The sequence below is a fragment of the Papio anubis genome, chromosome 19 (genome assembly GCF_008728515.1).
Source record: "Papio anubis isolate 15944 chromosome 19, Panubis1.0, whole genome shotgun sequence".
NCBI lineage: Eukaryota > Metazoa > Chordata > Mammalia > Primates > Cercopithecidae > Papio > Papio anubis.
In genome coordinates this window covers 6,275,752-6,302,203 of record NC_044994.1, presented here as the reverse complement: position 1 = coordinate 6,302,203, position 26,452 = coordinate 6,275,752, and the positions used below count along the sequence as shown (strand labels likewise).

General features: G+C 43.9%; 1 protein-coding gene across 3 annotated transcripts in view; it reads right to left on the bottom strand.

The window, feature by feature from the left end:
- Positions 1-26,452, bottom strand: part of LAMA1 (laminin subunit alpha 1) — a 168,558-nt gene that overhangs the window by 50,630 nt on the left and 91,476 nt on the right. For all 3 annotated transcript variants that reach the window (XM_031658710.1, XM_031658711.1, XM_031658712.1), the window contains exons 20-35: positions 23,757-23,863; positions 22,959-23,139; positions 22,200-22,336; positions 20,831-21,067; positions 19,037-19,180; positions 18,342-18,521; positions 17,219-17,404; positions 16,229-16,356; positions 15,457-15,577; positions 14,148-14,285; positions 9,288-9,409; positions 6,987-7,073; positions 6,528-6,721; positions 5,048-5,190; positions 2,359-2,448; positions 636-747 (exon numbers count right to left, since the gene is read on the bottom strand). In XM_031658710.1, the coding sequence (XP_031514570.1) occupies positions 636-747; positions 2,359-2,448; positions 5,048-5,190; positions 6,528-6,721; positions 6,987-7,073; positions 9,288-9,409; positions 14,148-14,285; positions 15,457-15,577; positions 16,229-16,356; positions 17,219-17,404; positions 18,342-18,521; positions 19,037-19,180; positions 20,831-21,067; positions 22,200-22,336; positions 22,959-23,139; positions 23,757-23,863 (2,307 nt within the window). The remainder of the gene's footprint in view (positions 1-635; positions 748-2,358; positions 2,449-5,047; positions 5,191-6,527; positions 6,722-6,986; positions 7,074-9,287; positions 9,410-14,147; positions 14,286-15,456; positions 15,578-16,228; positions 16,357-17,218; positions 17,405-18,341; positions 18,522-19,036; positions 19,181-20,830; positions 21,068-22,199; positions 22,337-22,958; positions 23,140-23,756; positions 23,864-26,452) is intronic.

Genomic DNA, 26,452 nt, shown 5'->3' with positions numbered 1-26,452 from the left:
AGAAACATCTGCACATGAAAAATAAATGTTCTCAATAAATATTTACTACATAAATAAACCACCAATGCTTGATCCTACTTTTTAAATTAAACATAATTTGTTCTAATAATTTCCTTACCTTTTGCCCTATAAAGTCTGATTTGCATTGGATTCTGTACTTTTTAAGCCCTTACACTATAATTCAAAAAGAAGAGTGATCATATATTTCTGGTAGCTGGAAAACTGAAAATAGCATGCTAAAAGCCACAGCACACCCAACTGAGAAATGGTTAAATTATTCTAATATGATGGATATACTTGGTACCAAACTGAAGTCCCAAATACTGTCAGCTCCTATTCTGGGCAAATGGATGGGGAGCTACCATACTAACTTTACCATAACGCGGCTTGAGAATTAGGATCTAAGTTTTAGATGTAATGCAGAAAATAAGAAAAGAAATATGCATTTTTTAAAGCTAAAACTCTCAGTGAAAGACTAAAGCTTACACATTTCAGGATCCCCAAACTACTGCAGTCCCTCTGGTTCCAGAAAGCCCAATGCAAGAGATATACATCTATTCGTATGTTTAAAAAAGCGACAGTGACTTCTTACTAGATAAGGACAAACACTTCAAACTAGACGCTGCCCACACTACCTGTGATGTTCATCCGCAGCCTCTCAATAGCTATGGCCAGGTCTCGACTCTCCTTGAAGATTCTTTCAGTTGCCCTATTCACCTTTTGGGTACTTGCTAACATTCTAGTGAGCTGGTGGAAAAATAAAGTCTCAGGTTAGTTTGACTTTAAGGAGTCTGACTTTAAATAATATGCAAACTTTAGTACTCCGTGGTTGTTGCTTATCAGCAACAACATATATTCCAGAATATAGAGTAAAGATGAGCACTATTATGCAAGCTGAGGTTCATATTTTGGGGTTATAAATGGACTCAGTAGTTAATGAAATAACCTACAACTCACTCAGCGTAAGAAAAGATGGGTATGTTTTCAAAAGCAGGCTAATTGTGTATTAAACTACAGATTCTCCTAGTGTCTATACTGTGAAGGCCCTCAATTCACTTTAAAACCCAAATATACAGAATATAGAAAGTAAACCTTACTGATTTGTATGGCCTATGAAATGTTAGTCTCTAGGAGCTAACACGGAGTCAGTCAAGCTGATTTTAGATCTGATTCTGCCAGGCTGTGGATAGGCCCAGACATCTCCAAGCATTGTCTGTAACACTTGGGAAACAGTAATGCTTACCTCCCGGGGCTGCTACGAGAACTACACAAGACGAGAGCCAGGAAGTCAGCAGCCCAGAGGCTGACACTTAGCTGTCCTCAGCTGTTATTTTTACTGGATTTTTACTATTTGTAAAAGGAAAGGTTGTTTGTAATTTCCAAGAATGTAAAGTAACTCAGACTGGGTCTAAAAGTGTTTTCCAGTCAAGACCAAGTAGAATCTTCTTTAATGGATACAGAGAATTTATTTTAATCAGCTTATCATTTCCAACCAAATGTTTGCTTGATGAGGTACTTAAACCCAAACTTAAACCCTTCAACTCTTTCCAAAACATCGTTAATTCTAAATTAACAGGAGCCAAACTATACTTTCCAGGGTGATGTTTGTGTATGTGTGCATGTGTTGATGGAGATTAGATATCCATATGTATAGATACAGCATCACAGTACACACACACACACACACACACACACACACACGCATAAAATTCATAAATGAAAAAATAGTAAATTTGACAGTAATCCTTCCTCACCATCTGCAGAGGGTGAGATTCTTTTTTAGGTCACTAAATGCCATTCCTGTCACAGGTGAAACAGAATAAATAATTCCCTGAGGACATAAAAACAAGCTCACTTGCCACTCAGGGCCCTAAAATCAGAACCACCCCAACCTGAAGCCTGAAGGTTGCACAGACACCACGTCGTGAGGTCTGTGCGCTCCCTGCTCCACCCAGAAAGTTTCAGAGAGCATTACTGATGTTCAGTCCATGCTTTTGGGCTCACCCTGTGCTTGGTTACTGAATGAATTTAGGAGAAGGAAGAAACCTCAGCGATCTTTTCATCCCCGCCCCACCCTTTGTTTCAGAGGAGAAAATGTAAGTCAGAGCCAAGAGACTGCCCAACTCTGTCCTCAGCAGAGATGACAACAGACATTAAGTAGGGAGCCTTTTCCCACTAAACCACAGAAACTGGCAGGGTCAAAACCAATTTGATGATTAAGTAACTGGAGCACAGCTCGTGGGAGGAAGAGGCTGGCATGATCTAATCAGAACCTTGCGGACAGCCCCAAGGCAAGTGTTCAGGAGGGCTGATGGGAGGGACTGGGAGGAAGGTTGGTTCATTATGGAAAGAATTTACCTTCTTTTGCAGGTTGTCCGTTTCTTCTGCAACACCTTCAAGCTTAATTCTTCCCAGGTCCTTTTGCATATTTTCTCTTAATAAAGATTCCTAGGAAGAATGGAGGAAATAAATTATAATGCTTCGCAGTAAAATGTTCTGATTTTTAACTAAGAAGCACTTGTTATTTCCTTTTTGTTCACAGAAAGAAATTCTTCTTTCCTTGGAACTGTCATTTAAAAAAAAGAAAAGAAAATAGATCACATTAGGTTTCGATTATAGCGACAAGATTCCATACTGCCATCCTTTGCATTATATTTCTGATATAGATATAAATTTAAAATCTGGTGTGACAAGCAGAATCTGATACTGCTGCAATTCTCAGATAAAATTATAGCTTTATCTCAATAGCAGAGTCACACAAATTTAATTATAATTGCAACTCCTAAAAAAAAAGCCTTTAGGCTAAACTACAAAAGAATTCAATAAAGAAAGATTTATAAATACTAAAAATAAAGAAAAATAAAGTGCTTAATTTATGCCAACATCCTTCTAATTTCTTGTATGATTTTGTTTAAACCTTAAAACTCAATGAATACTTTACATAAACACAAAAAGTTATTTAAAGAAAACGGACAAGTGGTTTATTTAGAGCAAATCATTCAAAATGAGTTAAAATTTAAATCAAATATTTGTCTTATTTGATATATAGAAAATTGTTATATCCCTGGGACCCATACTGGCAGATTAATATACTGATTGTATATGTAGTGATTGGAAAAAACATTTAAATATTCTTTTTTTAATAGATTTAAAAGCTCTCATTTTTCTTTTCTTTTTTTTTTTTTTTTTTTGAGACAGAGTCTCGCGCTGTGTCACCCAGGCTGGAGTGCAGTGGCGCGATCTCGGCTCACTGCAAGCTCCGCCTCCCAGGTTCAGGCCATTCTCCTGCCTCAGCCTCCGAGTAGCTGGGACTACAGGCGCCCGCCACCACGCCCGGCTAGTTTTTTGTATTTTTTTTAGTAGAGACGGGGTTTCACCATGTTAGCCAGGATGGTCTCGATCTCCTGACCTCGTGATCCACCCGCCTCGGCCTCCCAAAGTGCTGGGATTACAGGCTTGAGCCACCGCGCCCGGCCAAAAGCTCTCATTTTTCAAAAACACTTTGTGACATTTGAGGAAAGCATAACATAAAAACATCTCTTAGAGGTCCCTAAAAGACCACTGCAAATCAAGATGGATCCAAGAACCAGCCCCATCCCAACACACACACAAACACACACACCCCGCTAAGGAATTATTAAGTTTGAGGAAAGCTCTTATCTAAGAAAAGGCATTTAGGAATGGCCATCCCTTTAATTGCTACCTGGCACACTGCATAGATTATGTCAAATTCTAACGCATATATAAAGCAAAATTTAAGAATCACATTGTTTTCCAATGAGAATTAAAAGTGGGTCGGGGCGGTGACTCACACCTGTAATCCCAGAAATTTGAGAGGTCAAGGTGGGAGGATCTCTTGAGCTTAGGAGTTCGAGACCAGCCTGGACAACATAGCGAGAGCTCCTCTCTATTAAAAATAAAAATTAAAAAACTAGCTGGGCGTGGTGGTGTGTGCCTGTAGTCTCAGCTACTTGGGAGGCTAAGGCAGGAGGATCCCTTGAGCTATGGAGATTAAGGCTGCAGTGGACCATGACTGCGCCACCGCATGCCAACCTGGGTGACTGAGGGAGACCCTGTCTCAAAAAAATAATAAAATAAATAAATAAAATAATAAAAATAAATAAGTGCTATAGTAGGACACTGTCTACTAAGTTAAATTTCTTAACTCTTCATCCTTTTTTGACCTAGGCCCTGTTGATGAAAACATAAAACTATGATCTACTGCCAGACATTTAATGTAGTCTTCCAGGGAGGAGAGGTTCTGTGCCCCGCAACTCTAGTGAAGTGAATAACAATATACTTAAAACGGTTCATCTTCAGCATGAGCCAACTGTAAAGAAGATACTATTCAGATTTATTTTCTGCTTTTCTTTTTATTTATTTATTTATTTTTTGAGACAGAGTCTTGCTCTGTCACCAGGCTGGAGTGCAGTGGTGCAATCTCGGCTCATTGCAACCTCCATCTCCCAGGTTCAAGCAATTCTCCTGCCTCAGCCTCCCAAGTAGCTGGGATTATAGGCGTGTGCCACTGTGCCCAGCTAATTTTTGTATTTTTAGTAGAGACGGGGTTTCACCATGTTGGCCAGGATGGTCTCAATCTCTTGACCTTGTGATCTGCCCACTTTGGCCTCCCGAAGTGCTGGGATGCTGGGATTACAGGTGTGAGCCACGGTGCCTGGTCTATTTTCTGCTTTTCTCATAGGGCAGCTGTTTTTAAATACCCAAAGTTGTCTTACAGAAGAGCAAGTGGATTTGGTCTTATCCCAAAAGGCAGAACGAGGGCCACAGAGGACAGCATTGATAAGGAGTCCTCCAGGGAGCACTGAAACAATGAAAGCTGCCAACTGTGAAACAAGCTAGCATGTGAGATAAGTAAGTGCCTGTCACTGGTCACAGTCAAGGAAAGACTGGAAACCTGCCCGCAGGGGCTGATGGAAGTTGGGCTCTCACACTGCGGGGAGGACACATGCAATGACTCCCACCATTCCACTGACTATATCCCTCAATGATACACGTATCTGTTCATCTCTGTATTTCCAGTACCTACCTGGAGATATTTAGTTGTATTTTCCAGGTTTGACAAAATTCCATATGGGACAGGGATAATGCCAGTGAGGTTCAGAGAAAGAATGGCATCACCAATCTCATCCAAGTCATTCAGCAGCACACCTACACATTCATCATCACAGGCTACAAGACAAATTTTTAAAAAGGAGAGTTAAAGTTAACGCGGTGTGGTCTGCCCATTTTTTCATGGGGTTGTATAAGCTGTTTTGTGAAAATGACATATGCAGTCAGAGTACACTCCAAAACCCCATGCACCATATCTGATCTCATTCTCACTCCAACTGTGCCATGGGTGGCACGGCAGGAAGTGCTAGGCCCCTATTCAATGATGATGCCAAGACTCAGATCAGATACGTAACTTCCCTGAGGTCACACAGAAAGAAACAGCTGAGGCCGAGAGTGGCGCCCAGCTCTGGCACACATTTCGTTCTTCTGCCCCCATCGTGATGCTGCCTGGTTCATCTTTAACTAGGACCCACCGCACTGAATCCCAGCATTCCCTTCCACAGCCTGCTTGTCACCTCCCCAGACAGTTTGCAAATGCATCTTTCGCAAGTACAAGTGAAGGACACTGGACAGAACAGTGGGGGTGTTTGTGCCTATAATCAACACAAAAGTCAAAGCAAAAAAGACCTCCAATGCCATGATCCTAACAGGCCTCCTTATCTTCCCCATTAACCCCTGAGAAGACATCCCAAGATGACTATCTCATGCACTTGCTGGTAAAATAAATCAGAACTGGAAAAAAAGTTTACAAAAGTCCATGATAGGCTGGGCGTGGTGGTTCACACCTGTAATCCCAGCACTTTGGGAGGTTGAGGCGGCAGACTGCCTGAAGTCAGGAGTTCAAGACCAGCCTGGCCAATGTAGTGAAACCCTGTCTCTACTAAAAATACAAAAATTAGCCAGGCAAGGTGGTGGACACCTGTGATCCCAGCTACTCGGGAGGCTGAGGCAGAGGAATCACTTGAGTCCAGGAGGTGGAGGTTGTAGTGAGCCGAGATTGCGCTACTGCACTCCAGCCTGGGGGACACAGCAAGACTACATTAAAAAAAAAAAAAAAAAAAAAAATCCATGATAGCCAAGAGCGGAAGCTCTCATGAAATTGGGGTAACACAAATGACAACCCCACAAAGCTGTTTCCTCTCCCGCACTGAATCACTCCCGGCTCCACTAAAGGAAATATTAATGCCACTAAACGAGAAAGTTGAAATCACTGTGCTGTTCTGAGTGCCAGAGGAATAAACTGGTATCTGAGAACCTCCTGCCGCAGCTGGAAAACACATGATGAAAGGTTCAGTTCAGCAGATACAACAGTGATCTATGCTTAGAAAATAACAAAATGAAAATAAAACAGGAGGTTTGTATCCTGCGGACACTTTAGTGTGCCACCACCGCTTCTTTCCCAACACATTTGGGAGGAAAAACCATCTTTACACATTTAGAGGAGAAATACTCACAAACACAATCCGTTTCCATCAGAATGTGCCTCGGTTCACACTCATCGCACCGGAGCCCCGAGGCCCCCAGCCTGCAAACGCACTGCCCAGATGTGCGGTCACAGTCGCCATGGACAGAGCCGTGCGGGTTGCAGTCACACTTCTGGCAACTGCCACCTAGAGTTTGAGGGTTCCCATAATAGCCCAAGGAGCACCTACAGAAAGGAAGGAACATACGTACAGACAGGATGGTCAATACCAGCTTCTAACTCATGACACTAATCATTTCCACCAAATGAAATGCAAAGCACAGATCCATTCACCTTGGGAAAACTTGTTTTGGAACAGTAATGAGGTCTTATTTCAATCAAGCACATGCAAATTGATAATGGCTCCCAGATCACTATAGTAAATATGCCCAACATCTTATAAAAGAAACAGAGTACCCAGGGATTTAAACATGACAATCCACCCATGTACCTTTCACAATGTTGGCCTTCATAGCCCAGGAGACAGGCGTCACAACGGAAATCGTGGTCACCTTCCAAGACACAAGTGGGACTAAAACTGCAGGAAAAGAATTTCTTCTTGAATTTTCAGATATACAATTTCCATCTTTCCTTAAAGTACTTATTCATTACTCTTAGGATACACTATACTGGTCTCAAAGTTACGTGATCACACATAGCTTTTTAGAGCTTACAATCTACTGGGCAAAAGGAAGGAAAATAAATGTAATCAATAAGTGCATGCACATCTTGTATACAAAAGACATTCATAAGACCCTGTCCAGGGGCAATCGTGTGAATGTTAAGTGGAAGAAGACTGACCTTAGGGATTATCACTAATTAGCCACCCAACAAGAGAGTGTCCCAAGGAAAAAGCGTCTTTGCTTACTAAGTGATAAGGTGGTAAGAGAGTTGAAACAACTATGAGCAAGCATGAAAACCCGCAGGGGGAAGATGGCTGAACACATGCTGTCGAAAAGAACTTTATTGACTATAATGTAAGGCGAGGAAGGCAAGCCAGGGAAGCAAAGGCAAGGAAGTAGGGTGGAATTGGAGAATCGATGAACCTAAAGGCAGGCAGGGAGTTATGTGGTAGGCTACCAGAAGCAAAATGACAGAGCCTCTCAAAGTGTAATTATCAACTGGGATTTGATCTCCTCATTCATGGATTTCTGCTTTTGTTTTACTCCTTTTTCTCAACATCCTCTACCCTCTGCCTTCACGTTTTAAATTACCAATGCGCCATCTAGAGGCTGAGCTGGGTGCATGCAAACTACTGGAGACAATAAAAAACAAAAACGGTTAAAGCCAAGCCTGGTTCCTTCTGGTTAGCAAGACGAAGTTTCCAGCATCAGTTACCAGCCCCATACCACTTCTGACTCTTTTTCCTCCTTAAAATAGTAAAGGGACAGACTTCAGTGGAAACAAAATACGTAGAAAATAAAGCATGTGTTTTAGGGCATCTCAGATTCTGAGCACACACGAATGTTCACATCCTCACAATCTCTTCCTGATAGCACAATTTTAATTTATTAATGTGGACTTTGGGGACATTTATAACCTTTTTGTTAGTGAAGAAGTAAACTATTCAAACAGTACGGAAATGTGCAGAGTAGTAGGGTAGAATGTCCTTCCCAATACTTCTCTGGGCACATATAGCCACCTATAACATGGGTATGAATAGACATGTGGATATGAATTTTTTCCAAAATGGCATCACACTACATATTCAATTACATACTTCAACTGGCCATTTCTCTAATTCTGTGCCTACAGATATGCCTTATTCTTTTCTCCATGTCTGTAAAATATTTCACTCTAGGAATGCAACACAATGTATATAATCAATTCCCTGTAAGTAGATATTTGTTTCCCCTATTCCTCATGAGTACAAGCAATGCTAAAACACATCCAACTTTACACACACGGAAGTATTTCTATAGCACAGACTACAGAAATGGAATTGACAAGTCAAAATTTACATATACAGATTTAATATAAAAAATAAGCACTAGTAACAACACATTTTAGGATGCTTCATAGCTTGCAAGGGAAGTGTACATAGTGCCTCTCATTCAGTACTCACCATCAGGCATCATTTACTTGGAGGCAATAAAAAAAACAGAAGATTCAGACAAATATTAAAAGGAAGACTTTGCTGCAGTATACCAAAAGTTAACATCTGATCTTTACATGTTCAATACCTTGCCAAATATTCTAAGTGACAATAAAATATTATTGACGAATTATAATTTTCATTTGAACCCAAGAGGATTCTTTGATATTCTAATTCCCACTTAAAATTTCTGGTTCCCTTTTGCATTCAGATAATTCTGTACAAACATCATGAGTACAAGATAGAAACTAGTCCCAATTTTATCACCATGTGCATTTCAGCACTTAGGCGCCAGCTTATATAAATTCTAATCCTATTCTCTTAAATGGTAATTGGGTTCTTTTGTATCATTATCAATAAAATTAATAACAATTCATCTCCATGCAGATTGGATACATATGCTGTGGGCTAAAATGAGTCTTAAAAAACAAAACCTAGAAGTCCTTTTTCTTTAACTGGTTGCATCCAAACATCCAGTACCAACACAGATGCTTTGCTTTTGAAAAGATTCTCTTCCAATGCTTTTGAGAATGAACACTTTTTCTTAAAATTAACCTTTTGCAACCAAAGGAGAATATTCATTAACACAGACCACTGAGGGTGAACTGAAGCAGCCCTGGGCAGCCCAGCATGCCAGCTGCACCTGTGGGGGCTCACCTGGCAGGGGGGCTGTGAGGACAGACACACAGAGCACAGTCACTTGCTGAGCCAGTCACCTTCCCATAGTAGCCAGAAGCACACACATCGCAATGGTCACCTGCTGTGTTATCGCCGCAGTTCTGGGAGCCCACATTTAAAGGAAGAGAGAAAAAAAAGGGGAAATTGTTAGAAATCATTCTTATCTGGTAATAGCTAAGCACTGCCACGTTTTATATCAGCGAGCTTTTAAAAACATAAGGGGAGCATTTTCCTCCATATTCTTAAAATCCTGAAATCATTTCCAGCTCTGGGGCTTTCATTCATCATAAGGCTGCATTCATCCAATAAAGCCAAGAAATTACTAGTATACTCTTCTTAAGGAAAATAGACATAGGAGCCCTAAAAGCAGTTTGCAGAACCTTAAAACACAGTTTTAAAGTATTTAGTGGCCCAAAAAACAATCTGAAGCACCAGTTTTGCACATAGTCAGGGTTCAACAACCACATGCAAGGAACTGAAGAATGGACAGACGATTTAGGAAATAGACGATGAGGGAAGAAAACTCACGGTTTTAGAGCACCACTGATAGATTACTGCAATCACCAACTAACTTTCAGTTCATTTTTTTTTTTTTTTTTTTTTTTTTAGAGATGAGGTCTCCCTGTGTTGCCCAGGCTGGAGTGCGTGGTGCAATCATAGCTCACTGCAGCTTTGACCTCCAGGGCTCAAATTCAAGTGATCCTCCTGCCTCAGCCTGTCGAGTAGCTGGGACCACAGGCACATGCCACCACATTTGTTTAATTGTTAACTTTTTTATACAGATAGGGGGTTGCTATGTTGCCCAGGCTGGTCACAAACTCCTGGCCTCAGGTGATCCTCCTGCCTCGGCCTCCTAAGTAGCTGGGACGACAGGCACGGGCCACCCCATGTGGCATTTCCAGTTAACCTTTACATCATCCTTTGGACCTACGGTCTTTCTATTAAAAAGGGTACACATTTTTAAAGCTAAAAGAACAAGCAGTTCTTGCCATCTGATTCCAATTTGAAACTGGCATTTGCTCAATTCATCTCTATTTACTCAGTCCCTGGCCACAGGATTCCATGTCTGATGCAGCTGAGTCGAAAAACCAGGATCGCTGAGGAACCCCTGAGCAAACTCCCAGGCTGACTCACACTTTTCTCCTTGGCAGTGAGAGGTGATACAGAAAGACATAATTTTACATGTTAAAAAAAGACTATTTTAAGTTCATTTAAATGTTTTAAAAATTCTAGTGTTTTTCATTTTAAAGTTCTATTCCTATTTTTTTCCTGATGAGGACAAATTTTACTGGGATCTACCTGACCTCTCTAACTGATCTCTCTTTAGAAGTAAAATTTGTAATCTCTCTCTTGAAAAGTAAATGTGTTAAAGACATGTGTTCATGGCATGGCCTAAACTTGACAAGGAATAAATATTAGACGATGAGAGAGAATCGAAGATTTTCAGGTTTTCCACGGCTAACACCAGCTCCCCCTGACACACGACAGACTCTGGGCTCCCTAGAGAAGCAAAGACAAGCTGCCCCAGGAGTGGCCGGGAAATAAGGACCTCCTGATGAGAACTAAAGTGTGGGCTGAACTCGTTGCTATGGGAAATGCACAGAGAATGCCTGCCAATTTTTCACTACGTAAAAAGGTTCAGTCGTATCTGCCAGAAGGCGGTGGTAGGGAGTGGGTAACCAGGAAGAGGGGCTCCCAAGCTACTGCCCTTGTCCTCTGTCTCCCCAGCCCCTTCCAAGTCATACTTCCAATCAATCACTTTTTTTTTTTTTTTTTTTTTTTTGAGATAGAGTTTCACTCTTGTTGCCCAGGCTGAAGTGCAACAGTATGATATCAGCTCACCACAACCTCTGCCTCCCGAATAGCTGGGATCAAGCAATTTTTTTTGCCTCAGGCTCCCGAGTAGCTGGGATTAGAGGCATGCGCCACCACGCCCGGCTAATTTTGTATTTTCAGTAGAGACGGGGTTTCTCCACATTGGTCAGGCTGGTCTCTAACTCCCGGCCTCGGGTGATCCGCCTGCCTGAGCCTCCCAAAGTGCTGGGATTACAGGTGTGAGCCACCATGCCCGGCCCCAATCAATCGTTTTTATGATAACACCAAACGCCCAGTGACCTGAACATCCTGTATACTAACGACAAAATCAGATCCAAAACGGTCTTCATATCTACCTGTACAATAAATACAGAGGGAGTGCTTAGGAGATTATCTTGAAGGGAAATGAACTGCACTAAACCACAAAAGGATTTGAAACACTGAGGACGGAAGGGAAGGTCCTGGGCTTAAAGAGCAAGGAAGAAGGGACGGAGGCGCTATATTGGTGAGAAGAGTGCAAGGGTCTTGTGTCTAGTCAACGCTGTGAGGCAGCAGTGACAGGGCGGACATGACTACCCTGTCCAGGCTGTGCCGTGGAGACACAGCACCTCGAGTTAAGGAGAGATGCTCCCATCGACTCCGGGAGCAAAGGCTCAGGGCAGGATACCAAAGACAGACAGTGACATGCACACCCCAGACTGGCGAATGGACCCATGACCACTCCATCCGGCCTCCAGCCATGTGAGGGTGTGTGACTTGGAAGGTTGAAGATTCAGGGCCTTTGGACACGGGAAAGAGGGACTTGATCAAGTAGTTTCGCAAGGTATTTGTTAAGATCCTACCACCAACAGATGCACCAACAGATGCATGGTCCAGGGGCACCGGCTTCAGGAAGAATCAGAGCTCCTAAAGATGAGCTGAGCTGTTCTGGAGTGAGCTCCCCATTGTTGCAGGTGTGTAAAACGTACACTAAATTACTGCCTGGCATGGCTGTTACAGTTCAGACTTCATATCTGAAGGGATAGCTGGGCGTGGTGGCTCATGCCTGTAATCCCAGCACTTTGGGAGGCCAAGGCAGGCGGATCATTTGAGGTCAGGAGTTTGAAACCAGCCTGGCCAACATGGTGAAACCCTGTCTCTACTAAAAATACAAAAATTAGCTGGGCGCGGTGGCAGGCGCCTGTAATCCCAACTACTCAGGAGGCTGAGGCAGGAGAATCGCTTAAAGCCAGGAGGCAGATGTTGCAGTGAACGGATTACGCCATTGCTTTCCAGCCTGGGTGACAGAGCAAGCCTCCATCTCAAAAAAAAAAAAAAAAAAAAAAAAAAAAGATCTGAAGGGACTCTGACAAGAATAGAAGGACCATTGCAACCCTGAAATCCCATCCTCTAAGCCCAGACACCATTTTTTGTTTATAGTGGGTTTCAGTGACAAGAATTGTCAATAAGTGGTGACCATGAATGAAGTCCCTAGGGACAAACACAGAATACAGATCTGTAAAAAGAGGGAAAACCAGAATCAAAATGTGGTGGGAGGCAGGTTGGGAGCCCGCAGTCCTAACTCCTCTGTTTTGGCTCCAGTGTTTCCTTGTGATTGGGCCACACCCAGGATCTCCAAGGCTTCGGGTGTGTCCTTGGTGGGCAGTGCATTTCCCTTCAATGCATTATTTTACCCAAGGCAAGTTAATCTGGGAACAATTTCTACCAGTAATCAATGTTTCCACCTGAGTGACTGTAAAGCATGAGCCTTCAGGAGCAGGAAACAAGTATCAGATCATTTTGTTATCTGCCTCACTGGCTCAAGCTAAATCACGGGCACAGGAGTTTGTCCTCAGTCAGGGCTGTGAGCCTTCTGTCTGGGTCGCTTAGTCATTTACAGTGGTCAGAGTTCTCCATGTGTCCCCGAGACCAATCTTTTTGTTTGTTTGTTTGTTTGTTTGTCTGTTTTGAGACGGAGTCTCAATCTGTCGCCCAGGCTGGAGTGCAGTGGAGCGATCTCAGCTCACTGCAAGCTCTGCCTCCTGGGTTCGTGCCATTCTCCTGCCTCAGCCTCCCGAGTAGCTGGGATTACAGGCGCCGCCACCACGCCCGGCTAGTTTTTTGTATTTTTAGTAGAGACCGGGTTTCACCATGTCAGCCAGCATGGTCTCGACCTCCTGACCTCGTGATCTGCCTGCCTCGGCCTTCCAAAGTGCTGGGATTACAGGCGTGAGCCACCATGCCCGGCCCCCGAGACCAGTCTTGGCCTAGGAGAAGGTGGCTGAGAAGCAAACACGCACTAACATGTGAATAATGTGCTGTTATCATCCCCTAGAGAATACGCATTTTTAAAAAAATGCAAGGAGAGGGCAATATTTTACATAGAGAAATATATTTGCAACACTGGCATTAATTTATTTTAAAATTCCCAGGTGAGCCCCCAGACTTCATCATATATAGTTCTCATCTATTTTGACTACGGCAACCAGTACTGCAATTAAAAACAAGGCGTGCAACTACAGTCATGCGTCACTTAAAGATGGGGATACTTCCTGAGAAATGCATCCCTAGCTGATTCTGTCATTGTGTGAACATCATAGAGTGCACTTACACAAACCTAGATGGCACAGCCTACTACACGCCTACGCCATATGGTAGGCAATTGCAACACAACAGTAAATATTTGTGCATCTAACTATATCTAACATAGAAAAGATACAGTAAAAATACAGTGTTATAGTTTATCAGACCACTGTCCTATATGTGATCTATTGTTGATGGAAATGTCATTATTTGGTGCATGACTGTAATCCCCAAATTGACGCCCACAGATAAATTCATCAAGAAAGTAGTATTTATAAAAGAATTTCCACTGACAAGGTCAGAACCACTAAGCTATTCCTTCCTTAAAGAAATACGTTTATATTTTACATTGAGCTAACCTCTCACTAAACCAAGGCACAGCTATGACTTTGACCAGAAATCTGACACTCAGCATCCACTTTACTTCTAAACTCAGGCAAGCACCCCCACAAACCAGCGTACCAGACACTTCCCGGTGTCGGGGTCACAGGTGTCACTATGGTTGTTGCAACTGCAGGGCACACAAGGAGCAACCAGAGGGCGCGGTCCCCTGCCACTGCCTGCTGGGAGCTTCCCTCTGTGGTACCCAGGGGCACAGTCCTGAGGGGATGCAAAAGGGAGGACAAAAAAGTCTGATTAAATAGTGAGTGAGGGACTTGAATAGACATTTCTCCAAAGGAGACATACAAATGGCCAACAGGTATATGAAAAGAAGTTCAACATCTCTATCATCAGAGAAATGCAAATGAAAAAACACAAGGTGATACCACCTCACACCTGTCAGGGTATCAACTATCAAAAAAAAAAACAAAACAAAACAGAAACTAACAAGTGTTGGTGAGAAACTGGAACCCTGTATACTGCTGGTGAGAATGTAAAATGGTACAGTAAAAACCAGCAGCTATACCATTTCCATCTCTCCAAAGATGGAAAATTGAAGTACCATGTGATTCTGCAAGTCGACTTTTGGGTACACATTCAAAAGAACCGAAAGCAGAATCTCAAAGAGATAGTTGAACCCCTATGTTCAAAGCAGCATTATTCACAATAGCCAAGACTGGGAAGCCACCCAAGTTTATTCATTGACAGATTAACGAATAAGCAAAATGTGGCATGTATATACAATAGAATATTATTCAGCCTTAAAAAGGAGGGAAATTCTGACACATGCTACAACATGAATGAGTCTTGAGGGCATCAGGCTAAGTGAAACAAGCCATTCACAAAAAGACAAATTCTGTATTACTCCACTTATTTTGTTTATTTATTTTCGAGACGGAGTCTCTCTCTGTCACTGAGGCTGGAGTGCAATGGCTCGATCTCGGCTCACTGCAGCCTCTGCCTCCAAGGTTCAAGTGATTCTCCTGTCTCACCCTCCTGAATAGCTGGGATTACAGGCAGGCGCCATGTATTACACATGTTATAGAAGCGGGCCCTACAGTGGTCAAATACATAGAGACCAAAAGAAGAGTGGTGGTTGTGGGGAAATGGGGAGCTAGTGTTTAATGAGTGCAGAGTTTGCATTTGGGATGATAAAAAGTTCTGAGAATGACAGCAGTGACAGTTGTACAACGACGTAACTGTACTTGACACGACTAAATGGTACACCAAAGAATGGCGAAGATGGCAGATTTCGTTACGTACATTTTACCAAAATTAATTTCTTTTTAATTCAAAAAGAGAAAAAAATGATATAGTATATAACATAAGTTCTGTTCGTCTCTTGCAGTTGCTATAACAAGGAAATAGATTTTGACTAGAGTCTCCCTACCTGACACGAGAATCCCACAGTGCCAGGAGGACAGACACAATTCTCTAAAAGAGATGCAACCTCTTCTTCTGGGTGCGGCTTTTCAGCCTTTCTGCCAACCTCCATTGAAATGTCTGAGATTCTGTGCAGCCATCATGTTAAGAAGAGAGGAAATGCTAACATTTGAAAAACTTTCTAGAAACACAGCACATGACCTAGTATTTGCATATATATGAAACCAGAGCTTCCTTCCCTGTTTGGAGTAGCTCCCACTTGTGATCATAAGTGAAATGTCTTAAAGCACATTAGTACTGTCATGACACATTTTAGACATTTAAGAATTTAAAAATAATGTGACAGAAGTACACCTAAAAGACCTCTTGAAGTGCTGATTTGGCCAAGACTTAATGGCTTTCTTTATGGGCTAAAGTATTAGAGGAGTTGGTGACAGCATTCTTTATACATCATTACGAAGACATGGGCATTTCAGTTTTCACCGGCAGAAATGGCAATTGTTTCTTTTCTTTCTTTTTTTTTTTTTTGCATTTTATCTTCAGCCAAGATTCCACCATTACGTCCTTATATTTTATATCGACATTAGCATGCTAGGTGGATACTTTAAGTTATAACTCACACATTCCATAATGACATTAATATTTAACAATGTTTTGGTAAGGAACTGAACTACCTGTATTCATAAAAATAGTAGGTAATGGAAGCGGAATGAGTCAGACTCTTTCAGTTTGCTTTCAAATATGAAAATAACGGTCAAAATTCTAGAAGCTCCAAGTACCTGCTCTGCTGTAATCCTTGACCATATGATGCCTTGATGAGGATGTACTCAATGTTGCTAAGGACAGACATAAAATCCTCTCGCGTGACAGGTTTTTCCGAGACAGAGTTAAAATATTTCCAAAAATGCTGTAGAATGAGAAACACATTCATTTAAGCTCAGAGGCCAAATTCTGACAGGCATAAAACTTATAAAGAATAAATTCTTTTATAAATTTCTCCAGAAATGAGCCGTGTTCTGTGCACGCCACTGAGTGTAACTGACAAAGACCTCCTGAAACCTCCACAGGCAGGTGCAGCGTCAGTCCCATTTATCAATAGATACGCATACCTAAGGCAGTGCCAGCCACACAGCGAACATCCAGTAAACATCTGCTGGGAGAACGCACACTTCCCAAATCTGAGCAAGTCCAACGTCTCCTGTACCACTATCTCCATGCAGGTTGAAAATAGTACGCCAAGATAAAGAATTTAAGATGCAGTGCCCACTAAACCGACATATGCCTAATACACATTTCTTGAGAATTTGAAATTCAAATTGTTTTTGGAAATCCTGCTAATCCCACTGGAAATTTGATCCCAGGGTCTTCTTGCTCAGTCTCTCTCTCTCTTTTTTTTTTGAGACAGTTTCGCTGTTGCACAAGCTGGAGTACAGTGGCGCAATCTCGGCTCACTGCAACCTCTGCCTCTTGGGTTCAAGCGATTCTCCCATCTCAGCCTCCCAAGGAGCTGGGCCTACAGGCGTGCGCCACCATGCCTTGCTAATTTTTGTATTTTTAGTAGAGACGGGGTTTCACCATGTTGGACAGGCTGGTCTCAAACTCCTGACCTCAGGTGATCCACCCACCTCGGCCTCCCAAAGTGCTGGGATTACAGGTGCGAGCCACCACACCCGGCCGCTCATTCTCTTATTAATGGCTTTCATCTTTCACTACATCCATAGCAAAGTCAATGTCTTTAAGGAACATATATGAAAAGATCCCATTTTCACCTCTCTCATTGCTACTTCTTGTTCCTGCCTCACTCCATTCTCTGGCGCTGGTGCATCCATGTAAATGACTTGCTTTCTGGTCCGACCACCTTTGATGAGAACTTGAGGCTCAAAATTGGAGGTGCCAACGCCGTCCAAAGAATAGAAGGCCACGCTGTACTTCAGTTTGCCACCATAGGCCATGAGCTATCAAATAACACAGTGTTGTTTACTTCCCTGACAAAGCTTTCGCTTAAAAACATTTTATTGCAAGCCTACCACCATATGAGAGAAATCTTATATCTTCAAAATACATGCGTGAAATATGTTGTCTGGAATTTGTTTCCTTCTAATTCCATTTAATTACGGATTATTAAGTTGACCTAAGTTACATAGTTCCTTTTGAGAATACAAACAAAAGTGAGCTCCAAAATAACAAATCAAGGTGGTAATGATGCAAATTATTTTCAAGCTCCTTTAAATTAAAAATTTCTCTGTCTCCAGGAGCGCTGGATGCGTATTTGCAAATTGTAAAGATCAGGGCGAATTCATACACAGACTCCAATGGTTATATAAACAAAAATCCAAGTGATGCCTTTCATGATCTTTTATAGTAGTTCCGCGCCCTGCCCCAAATGAGTGATAATTTCTTGAAAAGGGACTCCCAGGCCATAGCACCTAGGTTTGTACCACAGGCATATTAGTAAACACAGTCCAGTCCCACACCACGTAATGACATTTCAGTCAATGACAAACCACATATACGACCATGGTCTCATGAGATGATGATATTAACATTCGCACCTAATGACACATTCCCCTAGAATGTCTCTCCATCGTTAAGTGACAAATAACTGCATATGTTTGTTGAATGACTGCTTTAGGAAGAACCAAATTAATATAATGTGAACTTAAAAAACTTTTAAAATTAATGAAAAATTTTAAGGAACCATATACTTGATGAGATTTTTATAAGTATTAAATTTCTCTGACCTCACTTAAAAGAGGAAATTAATAACCACTTCTTTAAATGACAGGCCGGCCCAGACTGTGGTGATTTTAAACGATTTCCGTATCTCCCAGGAAGGGCGGCCTGGGACTGGCTCTCGGCTGGGCGTGCCCCTCACCTGGGCGTGCCCCTCACCTGGGCTCCCTGGAACTGCCGCGGCAGCCGCCAGTAAAACGGCTCTGCGTGGACGTGCTGCCGGACGGTGGCGGCATCCAGCAGGAAGTCGGGGGCCTGGTAGTAAACCCCCTCGGTCGTGCCCCTCAGGTTACTCTGAGAAACCACACGCAGAAGAGGCTGATCGGAGCCCAGCGTTACCTAAACCACGAAAGGGAGGGAAAGTGCACTTCAAAATACGAACTTCCCACTCCAGTTTCATCCTTTAGATTCCATCATTGTTTCACAGATGAAACAGCTTCATTATTAAAACAGAAACAGTAAAGACTTTTCCTTTAAACTAAACATCTGGATGAAAATGAACTGAAAGCGCTTTAAACGACCGCATTTAAGGCCAAACTGTTGCTGCACTGGGGACATGTTCGATGATATGCAGAAGATGGTTAAGATTTTGCAGTTCTATCTTCTCTCCAGTGAAAGCTTTTCATAGATTAGCTAAGGAACAACACGGACAGCCTTTAGTTCAAGCTCCATTTACTTCCTCGGCCAGCAGAAGCCGAGCTCTGATCCATGCTCTAACCCAAATTAGCTTCCTAGAATTTCTGATGCCATAAAAGCAAAATTTAACGTGAACACTTGGCTGTGTCTCCCGCCCCCACCCTCCTCCCAAGGGGAGTGGGGTTAGAAGCAGAACGCCTTTGCCGTGCGTGACTTACTGGGGTCCTCACGTAGCCCTCCAGCTCTGAGCAGAGGTGGGACAGCCCGGAGCAGAAGCAGGGGCTGCAGCCCAGGGCGTTGTCTGCGCGGAGAGCAAAGCTGCCCTCTCGACACTCGTTGCACTGAGGGCCGGAGACATTCTCCTAAAGGGAAACAAATACAGGACTCGCCTTTGCCTAAAAACAAGATGTGATTTCTGAACAGAAACAAAATAAAACACAAACATAATTTTAAAAGTAATTATAGATGCACAAACATCAGTTTCCGTTAGCCGGGCCCTGAGCTCTCTGCGTGTCAGTTTTCTCAAAGATCCAATCAGTGATTCTCAAACACAGATGATTATCAGAGTCATCTTGGAAGCTTTCGGAAAATACAGATTCCCTGATGAGAACATTCCATGGCAATTCTGGAAGCTGCCTCGAGTCCCCAGGTGATTCTGATGATCCCTGGGCGTGAGAGCCACCGGCAGGTATTATTATTATTATTATTTAAGACGGAGTCTCGCTCTGTCACCCAGGCTGGAGTGCAGTGGTACAATCTCAGCTCACTGCAACCTCCAGCTCCCAGGTTCAAGTGATTCTCCCGCCTCAGCCTCCCGAGTAGCTGGGACTACAGGTGCCTGCCACCATGCCCGGCTAATTTTGTATTTTTAGTAGACATGGGGTTTTGCCACGTTAGCTAGGCTGGTCTCGAACTCCTGACCTCAGGTGATTCACCCGCCTCGGTCTTCCAAAGTGTTGGGATTACAGGCATCAGCCACCGCGCCTGGCCCAGGTGATTATTAAGACAGGGCCTGCTGTTCTACTCGTCTGTCATCACAGCTGTTATCATAAGATGTGGCAGAGTCCAGGTGTGGTGGCTCACACCTGTAATCCCAGCACTTTGGGAGGCTGAGGCGGGCAGATCACCTGAGGTCAGGAGTTTGCGACCAGCCTGGCCAACATGGTGAAACCCTGTCTCTACTAAAAATACAAAAATTTAGCCAGGCATGGTGGTGGGCACCTGTAGTCCCAAATACTTGGGAGGCTGAGGCAGGAGAATTGCTTGAACTCAGGAGGCAGAGGTTGCAGTGAGCTGAGATTGTGCCACTGCCCCCCAGCCTGGGTGACAGAGCGAGACTCCGTCTCTAAATAAATACATAAATAAATAAATAAGGCCGAAAACAGGGAGACTGATGCTTCTATTACTCCCAGGCCATGATATCTACATGAGTTTTCCTTCTTATCTCCAGTCACCCATCAGCCCATTACCATCATCAAGCCAGAGGGCTCCCATCTCACCACCCATGGGAAAAGGACCAGAGGAGGTGGCTCTGACCTCCTAATAGCAAAGCACATTGGGAAACCTAACGGAAATACACAAAACTTATAATGACATTGAAATCTTACCTCTTGGGAAAATAATAAACCCTGATTTCCTTCAGTGTGGCCAGCACCTATGAGAGCCCAATAACCTCACAGGGATCCCATCACAAATCCCAAAGCCCTGAGATACCTACTTCACCTGCATACTCAAAACACACAGCCACTCAGCCTCTGGGATAGATGATCAAAAACTCAGGGCAGTTTTCAAAATGGTTCCATCATCTGACACTTGTAACAGTAAAAATTCAATTTCAGAACTCATCCATCACTCTAGAGGAGCACAAGAGAGTCTGAGGTCAGATGCGGAAGGCAGTGTGAAGTCACTAGGAAACGCATCTAAAACCTGGCTGCTGAGGTAAGTAGTCAAAGCCCAAGAGTCACGATGAGGAGCCAGAGAGAGGAAGAAGGAGGAGGATGGATGGTAAATACCTTGCAAGGGCAGGCCCCGGTTTCCTCTGCACAGCCGCAGAGACCCTGCTCCAGGTTGCAGGCATCCCCCGACGTCCCCCTCAGGTCACAGTCACAGGGAACACAGTCGGGAAAGTCTCTGTAACCCAAGGAGCACTGATCACAGGCCCGGCCACCGAATTTCCACGTGCACTGGCAACGGCCGGTGACCACGTCACACTGATGATGAGTTGACCCCACGAGACTGCAGTTGCAGGCCTGAGAGACAGGAAAACCAACTCAATAAAAAGACAAGATTTGATGCTTCCAAGTATGCACATATTTGAATGACAGGAAAACACTACACATGGGGAAGATCTACAAATGAACCATCTCCCTCTTGCTATTGCTCCATGGATTCACTTTGCCATGTGCCTGCCAACAGGAGATAAGCATTGTGTTGCTGGACATTTGTGCATCTTAGTGGCACATGCACATGGGGCCAAAATTGTAAAGTGAAATGAAATCTACTAGGTCAAAACAAGTCTCACAAAATTACTGCAGAAATCAGGCCCGGCACAGTGGTTCATGCCTGTAATTACAGCACTCTGGGATGCAGAGGTGGGAAGATTACTTGAGCCCAGGAGTTTGAGACCAGCCTGGGCAACATAGTGAGGTGCCTGCCACCACGCCCGGCCAATTTTTTTTTGTATTTTTAGTAGAGACAGGGTTTCACCGTGTTAGCCAGGATGGTCTTGATCTCCTGACCTTGTGATCTGCCCACCTCAGCCTCCCAAAGTGCTGGGATTGCAGGCGTGAGCCACTGCGCCCGGCCAGTTTTTGGATTTTCTAACCATCAGTGTAACAACTAGGTTCTTGAAGAAAACCTAGAATAAGGTGTCTTCAGGGTGTCATGTCTTCCACTTTGACCCCTCTCATCTGCACTGAGGTGCACTGTTTTTGCTTTTGATTTTTAAGATAGAGTCTTTCTCTGTCGTTCAGGCTGAAGTGCAGGGGTGTGATCACAGCTCACTACAGCCTTGGATCCCTAGGTTCAAATGATCCTCCTGCCTCAATCTCCCAAGTAGCTGGGACCACAGGCATGTGCCACCACACCAGGCTACGTTTTTTTTTTTTTAATTGCTATTTTTTGCAAAGACAGGGTTTTGCTTTGTTGCCCAGGCTGGTCGTGAATTCCTGGCTTCAAACGATCCTCTTGCCTCAGCCTCCCAAAGTGCAGTGATTACAGGTGTGAGCCACTGTGCCTCGCCCACATTGAGTTTTTTTTTTTTTTAAACCCACAAAGCTATTCAACAGATTAAAGTCCAGAAAACATATAGAAGAAAAGGCCTGCAACTTGCTACAGCAAAGCAACTCTCAGTTACGCAAAAGCGTGGATGACAGCGCTCACCTGGCACCCCACCTCCACATCGTAGCCCCAGTGCCCATCCTCACATTCTTCACACCTCACACCCTGTGTGTGAGGGGGGCAGACACACTCTCCAGTTTCTGGGTCGCAGGTATTCTGAGTGTGTGGGCAGTCACAGGCTGAAATAAAGATGAAGGCTGTGTTACAGATCTGGGTGACATCAGTAAAGGGCTAAGAGCTGACGCTGTTCTTTCCCTTTTACGAAGAGTCCCAGGCATTCTTCTCCCTCCTAAAAGATGCCTCACAATTCTGAAGGTTGCTCCATGTCCTCATGGAGGTGGCCAGCCCTCCATCTCAGGAGATGCTGGGGGAAGAGGGAAAATGGGGACAGGGGAAATAGAGAGAAGACTGAAGAGGCCCTCACTAGCTGATCACAGAGGGAGCCAATATTTACTTACTGCAGGCCCAACGCCACGCTGAAGAATTTATAGAGAACACTTACACTAACTTCTCAATGCAGACTCTCATTAGCATCCCCATTTTACAGATGAGGAAACTGAGGCCAAGCGAAGTTAAGTAATGAATCTAAGCTCCCACACAATTAGTAGGCGGCAGAGCCATGACCAAAACTTAGGCTTGTACCCTGATAGGGATCAGAAACCAGAAAAAAGTATGAAATCCTCCAGGGAAAGAAGAGAAAAAGTAAATGCACTTAACCGAAATTAGTTGGAAGTAGAGGGAGGGCCGAAGGAAAGGTCCAAGAATGACTATAAAGTCTCAAACAAGGAAACCAAGGCTTACGTGTACAGCTGCCATCCTGGTAGGCGTAGAAGCCACGGGCACACCTGTCACACCTTTTCCCTGCCACACCTGGGACGCAGTGACACTGGCCTTCATCCGTGCAGTCATCTGTCACGGAGCCTGCCACGCTGCAGTTGCAGGGCCGGCAGCCATGGCCTGAGTCCAGCCCATAATGGCCATGCTGTTTCACCAGAGGGGGAGACCGAGCAAACCAACATATGTTTTAATCAATGACTCCTCATATTAGTATGTTCCAGAACACACACAGGGTATTTCATAGAATCATAAAGTATTCATGACACCATCCCCATCCCTTTATAGTGAACGTCACTCTCTAGACAGCCGCAGCACTTGTCAGCCACACTTTGTGACATGGTTTGACTCTGGGTCCCCACCCAAATCTCAAATTGAATTGTAATCCCCATGCGTCAAAGGAGAGAGGTGATTTGATCCTAGGGGCAGCTCCCCATGCTGTTCTCATGACAGTGAATGCTCATGAGATCTGATGGTTTTGTAAGTGTTGACAGTTCCTCCTTCACATGCTCACACTCTCTCCTGCTGCCTTGTAAAGAAGGTGCTGCTTCCTCTTCCACCATGATTAGGAGTTTCCTGAGGCCTCCCCAACCACGCGAAACTGTGAGTCAATTAAACTTCCTTTGTTGATAATTCCCCAGTCCTGGGTAGTATCTCTACAGCAGTGTGAGAACAGACTACTACACTTGGGGACTTAGCTCCTTCTGAGTCATGGATTCGATCGCCTCTGTACCAAGGCTAAGGTGTCAGTCACATGCATCTTACCAAACACTGGTCACACTGCTGTCCAGTCACGTTTGGTTTGCAGTCACAGAGCCCGGTCTCAAGATGGCACACGGCAGAATGGGAGCCTTTCGCATGGCATCTGCAGGCTAAACACATGCACACACAGACATATTAACCCTCACTTCTGAGGATGGTTATAAGATCCTTCATCCCCAAAGGAAAAAAAAAAATGTAAACCTTCAGCGTTTCAAATCACAAAACTAAAAATGATATTATTGGCAATAACTTTAGAAGTTTAGCATTCTTCTGAAGAGTAAACTAAAACAGGGTTAGTGGAAGGATCCATCACAGGAAAAACATATTGAAGCTATTAAGACAATAATTACAAATTTGCTTAACTAATTTCATGAATTCCGTGACATTTTAAAAATAAGCTACAAATTCCCGTGAAAAACATGCAATGGAGATTTTCAAAACCAACTTAGCCATTTGCTCTGATTTCAATCAGGTACATAATTTTTATATATATACACATATATACACACACACACACACACACACATATATATATATATATATATTTTTTTTTTTTTCAGACTGAGTCTCGCTCTGTCGCCCAGGCTAGAGTGCAGTGGTGCGATCTCGGCTCACTGCAAGCTCCACCTCCCGGGTTCACGCCATCCTCCTGCCTCAGCCTCCCAAGTAGCTGGGACTACAGGTGCCCGCCACCACGCCTGGCTAATTTTTTGTATTTTTAGTAGAGACAGGGTTTCACCATGTTAGCCAGGATGGTCTCGATCTCCCAACCTCGTGATCTGCCCGCCTTGGCCTCCCAAAGTGCTGGGATTACAAGCATGAGCCACCGTGCCTGGCTACATATTTAATATTTTAAAGCTCAGTTAAAACGTAATCTAAATAAGTACATATTAATATTATATTTCATAATTTAATGAAAAACATATTTTCATTAAATATGATACATCCCAGTTCTAAGTCATGAGTCATTTGTAGTTTCAGGCCAGATGGTTCCATTTTATCTACAGTTGCAACAGTGACAAAGCTACAAAGGCCCCTACCTTTGCAAAGTGATATAATCTTACAGGTTCAAAATACATTTAATCAATATTCACAGGGGAACCCTCAATAAGCACTTCAGTTAGAATATTTATATGTTGACTGGGTGCAGTGGCTCATGCCTGTAATACCAGCACTTTGGGAGGACAAGGAGGGCAGATCACCTGAGGTCAGGCATTCAAGACCAGCCTGGCCAACATGGTGGCTTATACCAAAAATACAAAACTTAGCCAGGCATGGTGGCACATGCCTGCAATCCCAGCTACTTACGGGAGGCTGAGGGCAGCCAGAATCTCTTGAACCCGGGAGGTGGAAGTTTGCAGTGAGCGAGGTCAGCCACTGCGCTCCAGCCCACAGGTGACAGAGTGAAACTCCAACTCAAAAAAAAAAAAGAACATTTAATATGTTGTTGCCCGCGGCACTCCTTTTTTATTTTTGGAGGCGGAGTCTCTCAATAAGCCCAGGTTGGTGTACAGTGGTGCCATCTCGGCTCACTGCAAGCTCCGCCTCCCAGGTTCATGCCATTCTCCTGCCTCAGCCTCTCAGGTAGCTGGGACTACAGATACCTGCCACTATGCCCAGCTTATTTTTTGTATTTTTAGTAGAGACGGGGTTTCACCGTGTTAGTTAGGATGGTCTTGATCTCCCGACCTCGTGATCTGCCCTCCTCAGCCTCCCAAAGTGCTGGGATTACAGGCGTGAGCCACCGCGCCCGGCCCCCAGGCACTCTTTATGAATGCGTGGACTCAGAACATGTCCAGTGTGTGTCATGACATAACGATATAACAAAAAAGAGAGAAAAACTTCACAAATAATGGAAGGGCCAAACACAACCCGGAGGCTGCAGCAAGAGTGCCGGACACGGGACACGGGAAGGTCGAGGGCAGAGGAAACGTGCTGGGATCCGCCTCCTTCATGATCTAGGCCAGGCTGGGCATCTGTTTTCCTGGGGTGGGGGCCTTAACGCTGAAGTCCCACAGGAGGCCCCATTCACTGGCGCCCTTCAGGGACTTGCTCTGTCAACCCATAGCTGGACCGTGCAGACTCTACTGCTAATTCCCCAGCACATCCTTCTCTACTGACCCCATCAAACACAAGACACCCGTCCCCTTGACCCTCCATCGGAACGTCCACCTCCCTGGCACGTCCGCTCAATCCAGCTTTTGCATTGTGTCTTCCTGGCCCTTTGTCTGCTACAACTGTTCTCCCAAAAGTCTCCAGGGATTTCCCTGGCACCAAATTCAGGGAGTAGACTTCGGTCCCCCTCTGACCCCGTGGCTCTGTGGAAGGGACCCCGTGACCTCCCTCTCCCTTTTGCACTGCCCTCTTACTGAGGTATTTGGGACACCCACTTTTCAGCCCCCCTTGTTTCTCGTGTGTCTCCCCTCCGTGTTTCATTTAAAGCTGCCTCTTTCTCTGGGGAATATTTAAAGTTCAATGCAAGTATGATCAATACAAACTATTGATGATAATTTAAAAAATCATATTCACTGTATGATGTGTCTGTCAGTCTGTGCCTGTCACATTCAGTATTTCTTTGTACTTTCATCACAAACCAAGGAGGGAGGTGAGATAATGTTCTCTATTTTTGGTGTGAAATCTACAAAATCTACAACTTGGAAAGATTAGATACCTTTCCATAGGTCACACAGCTATTACTA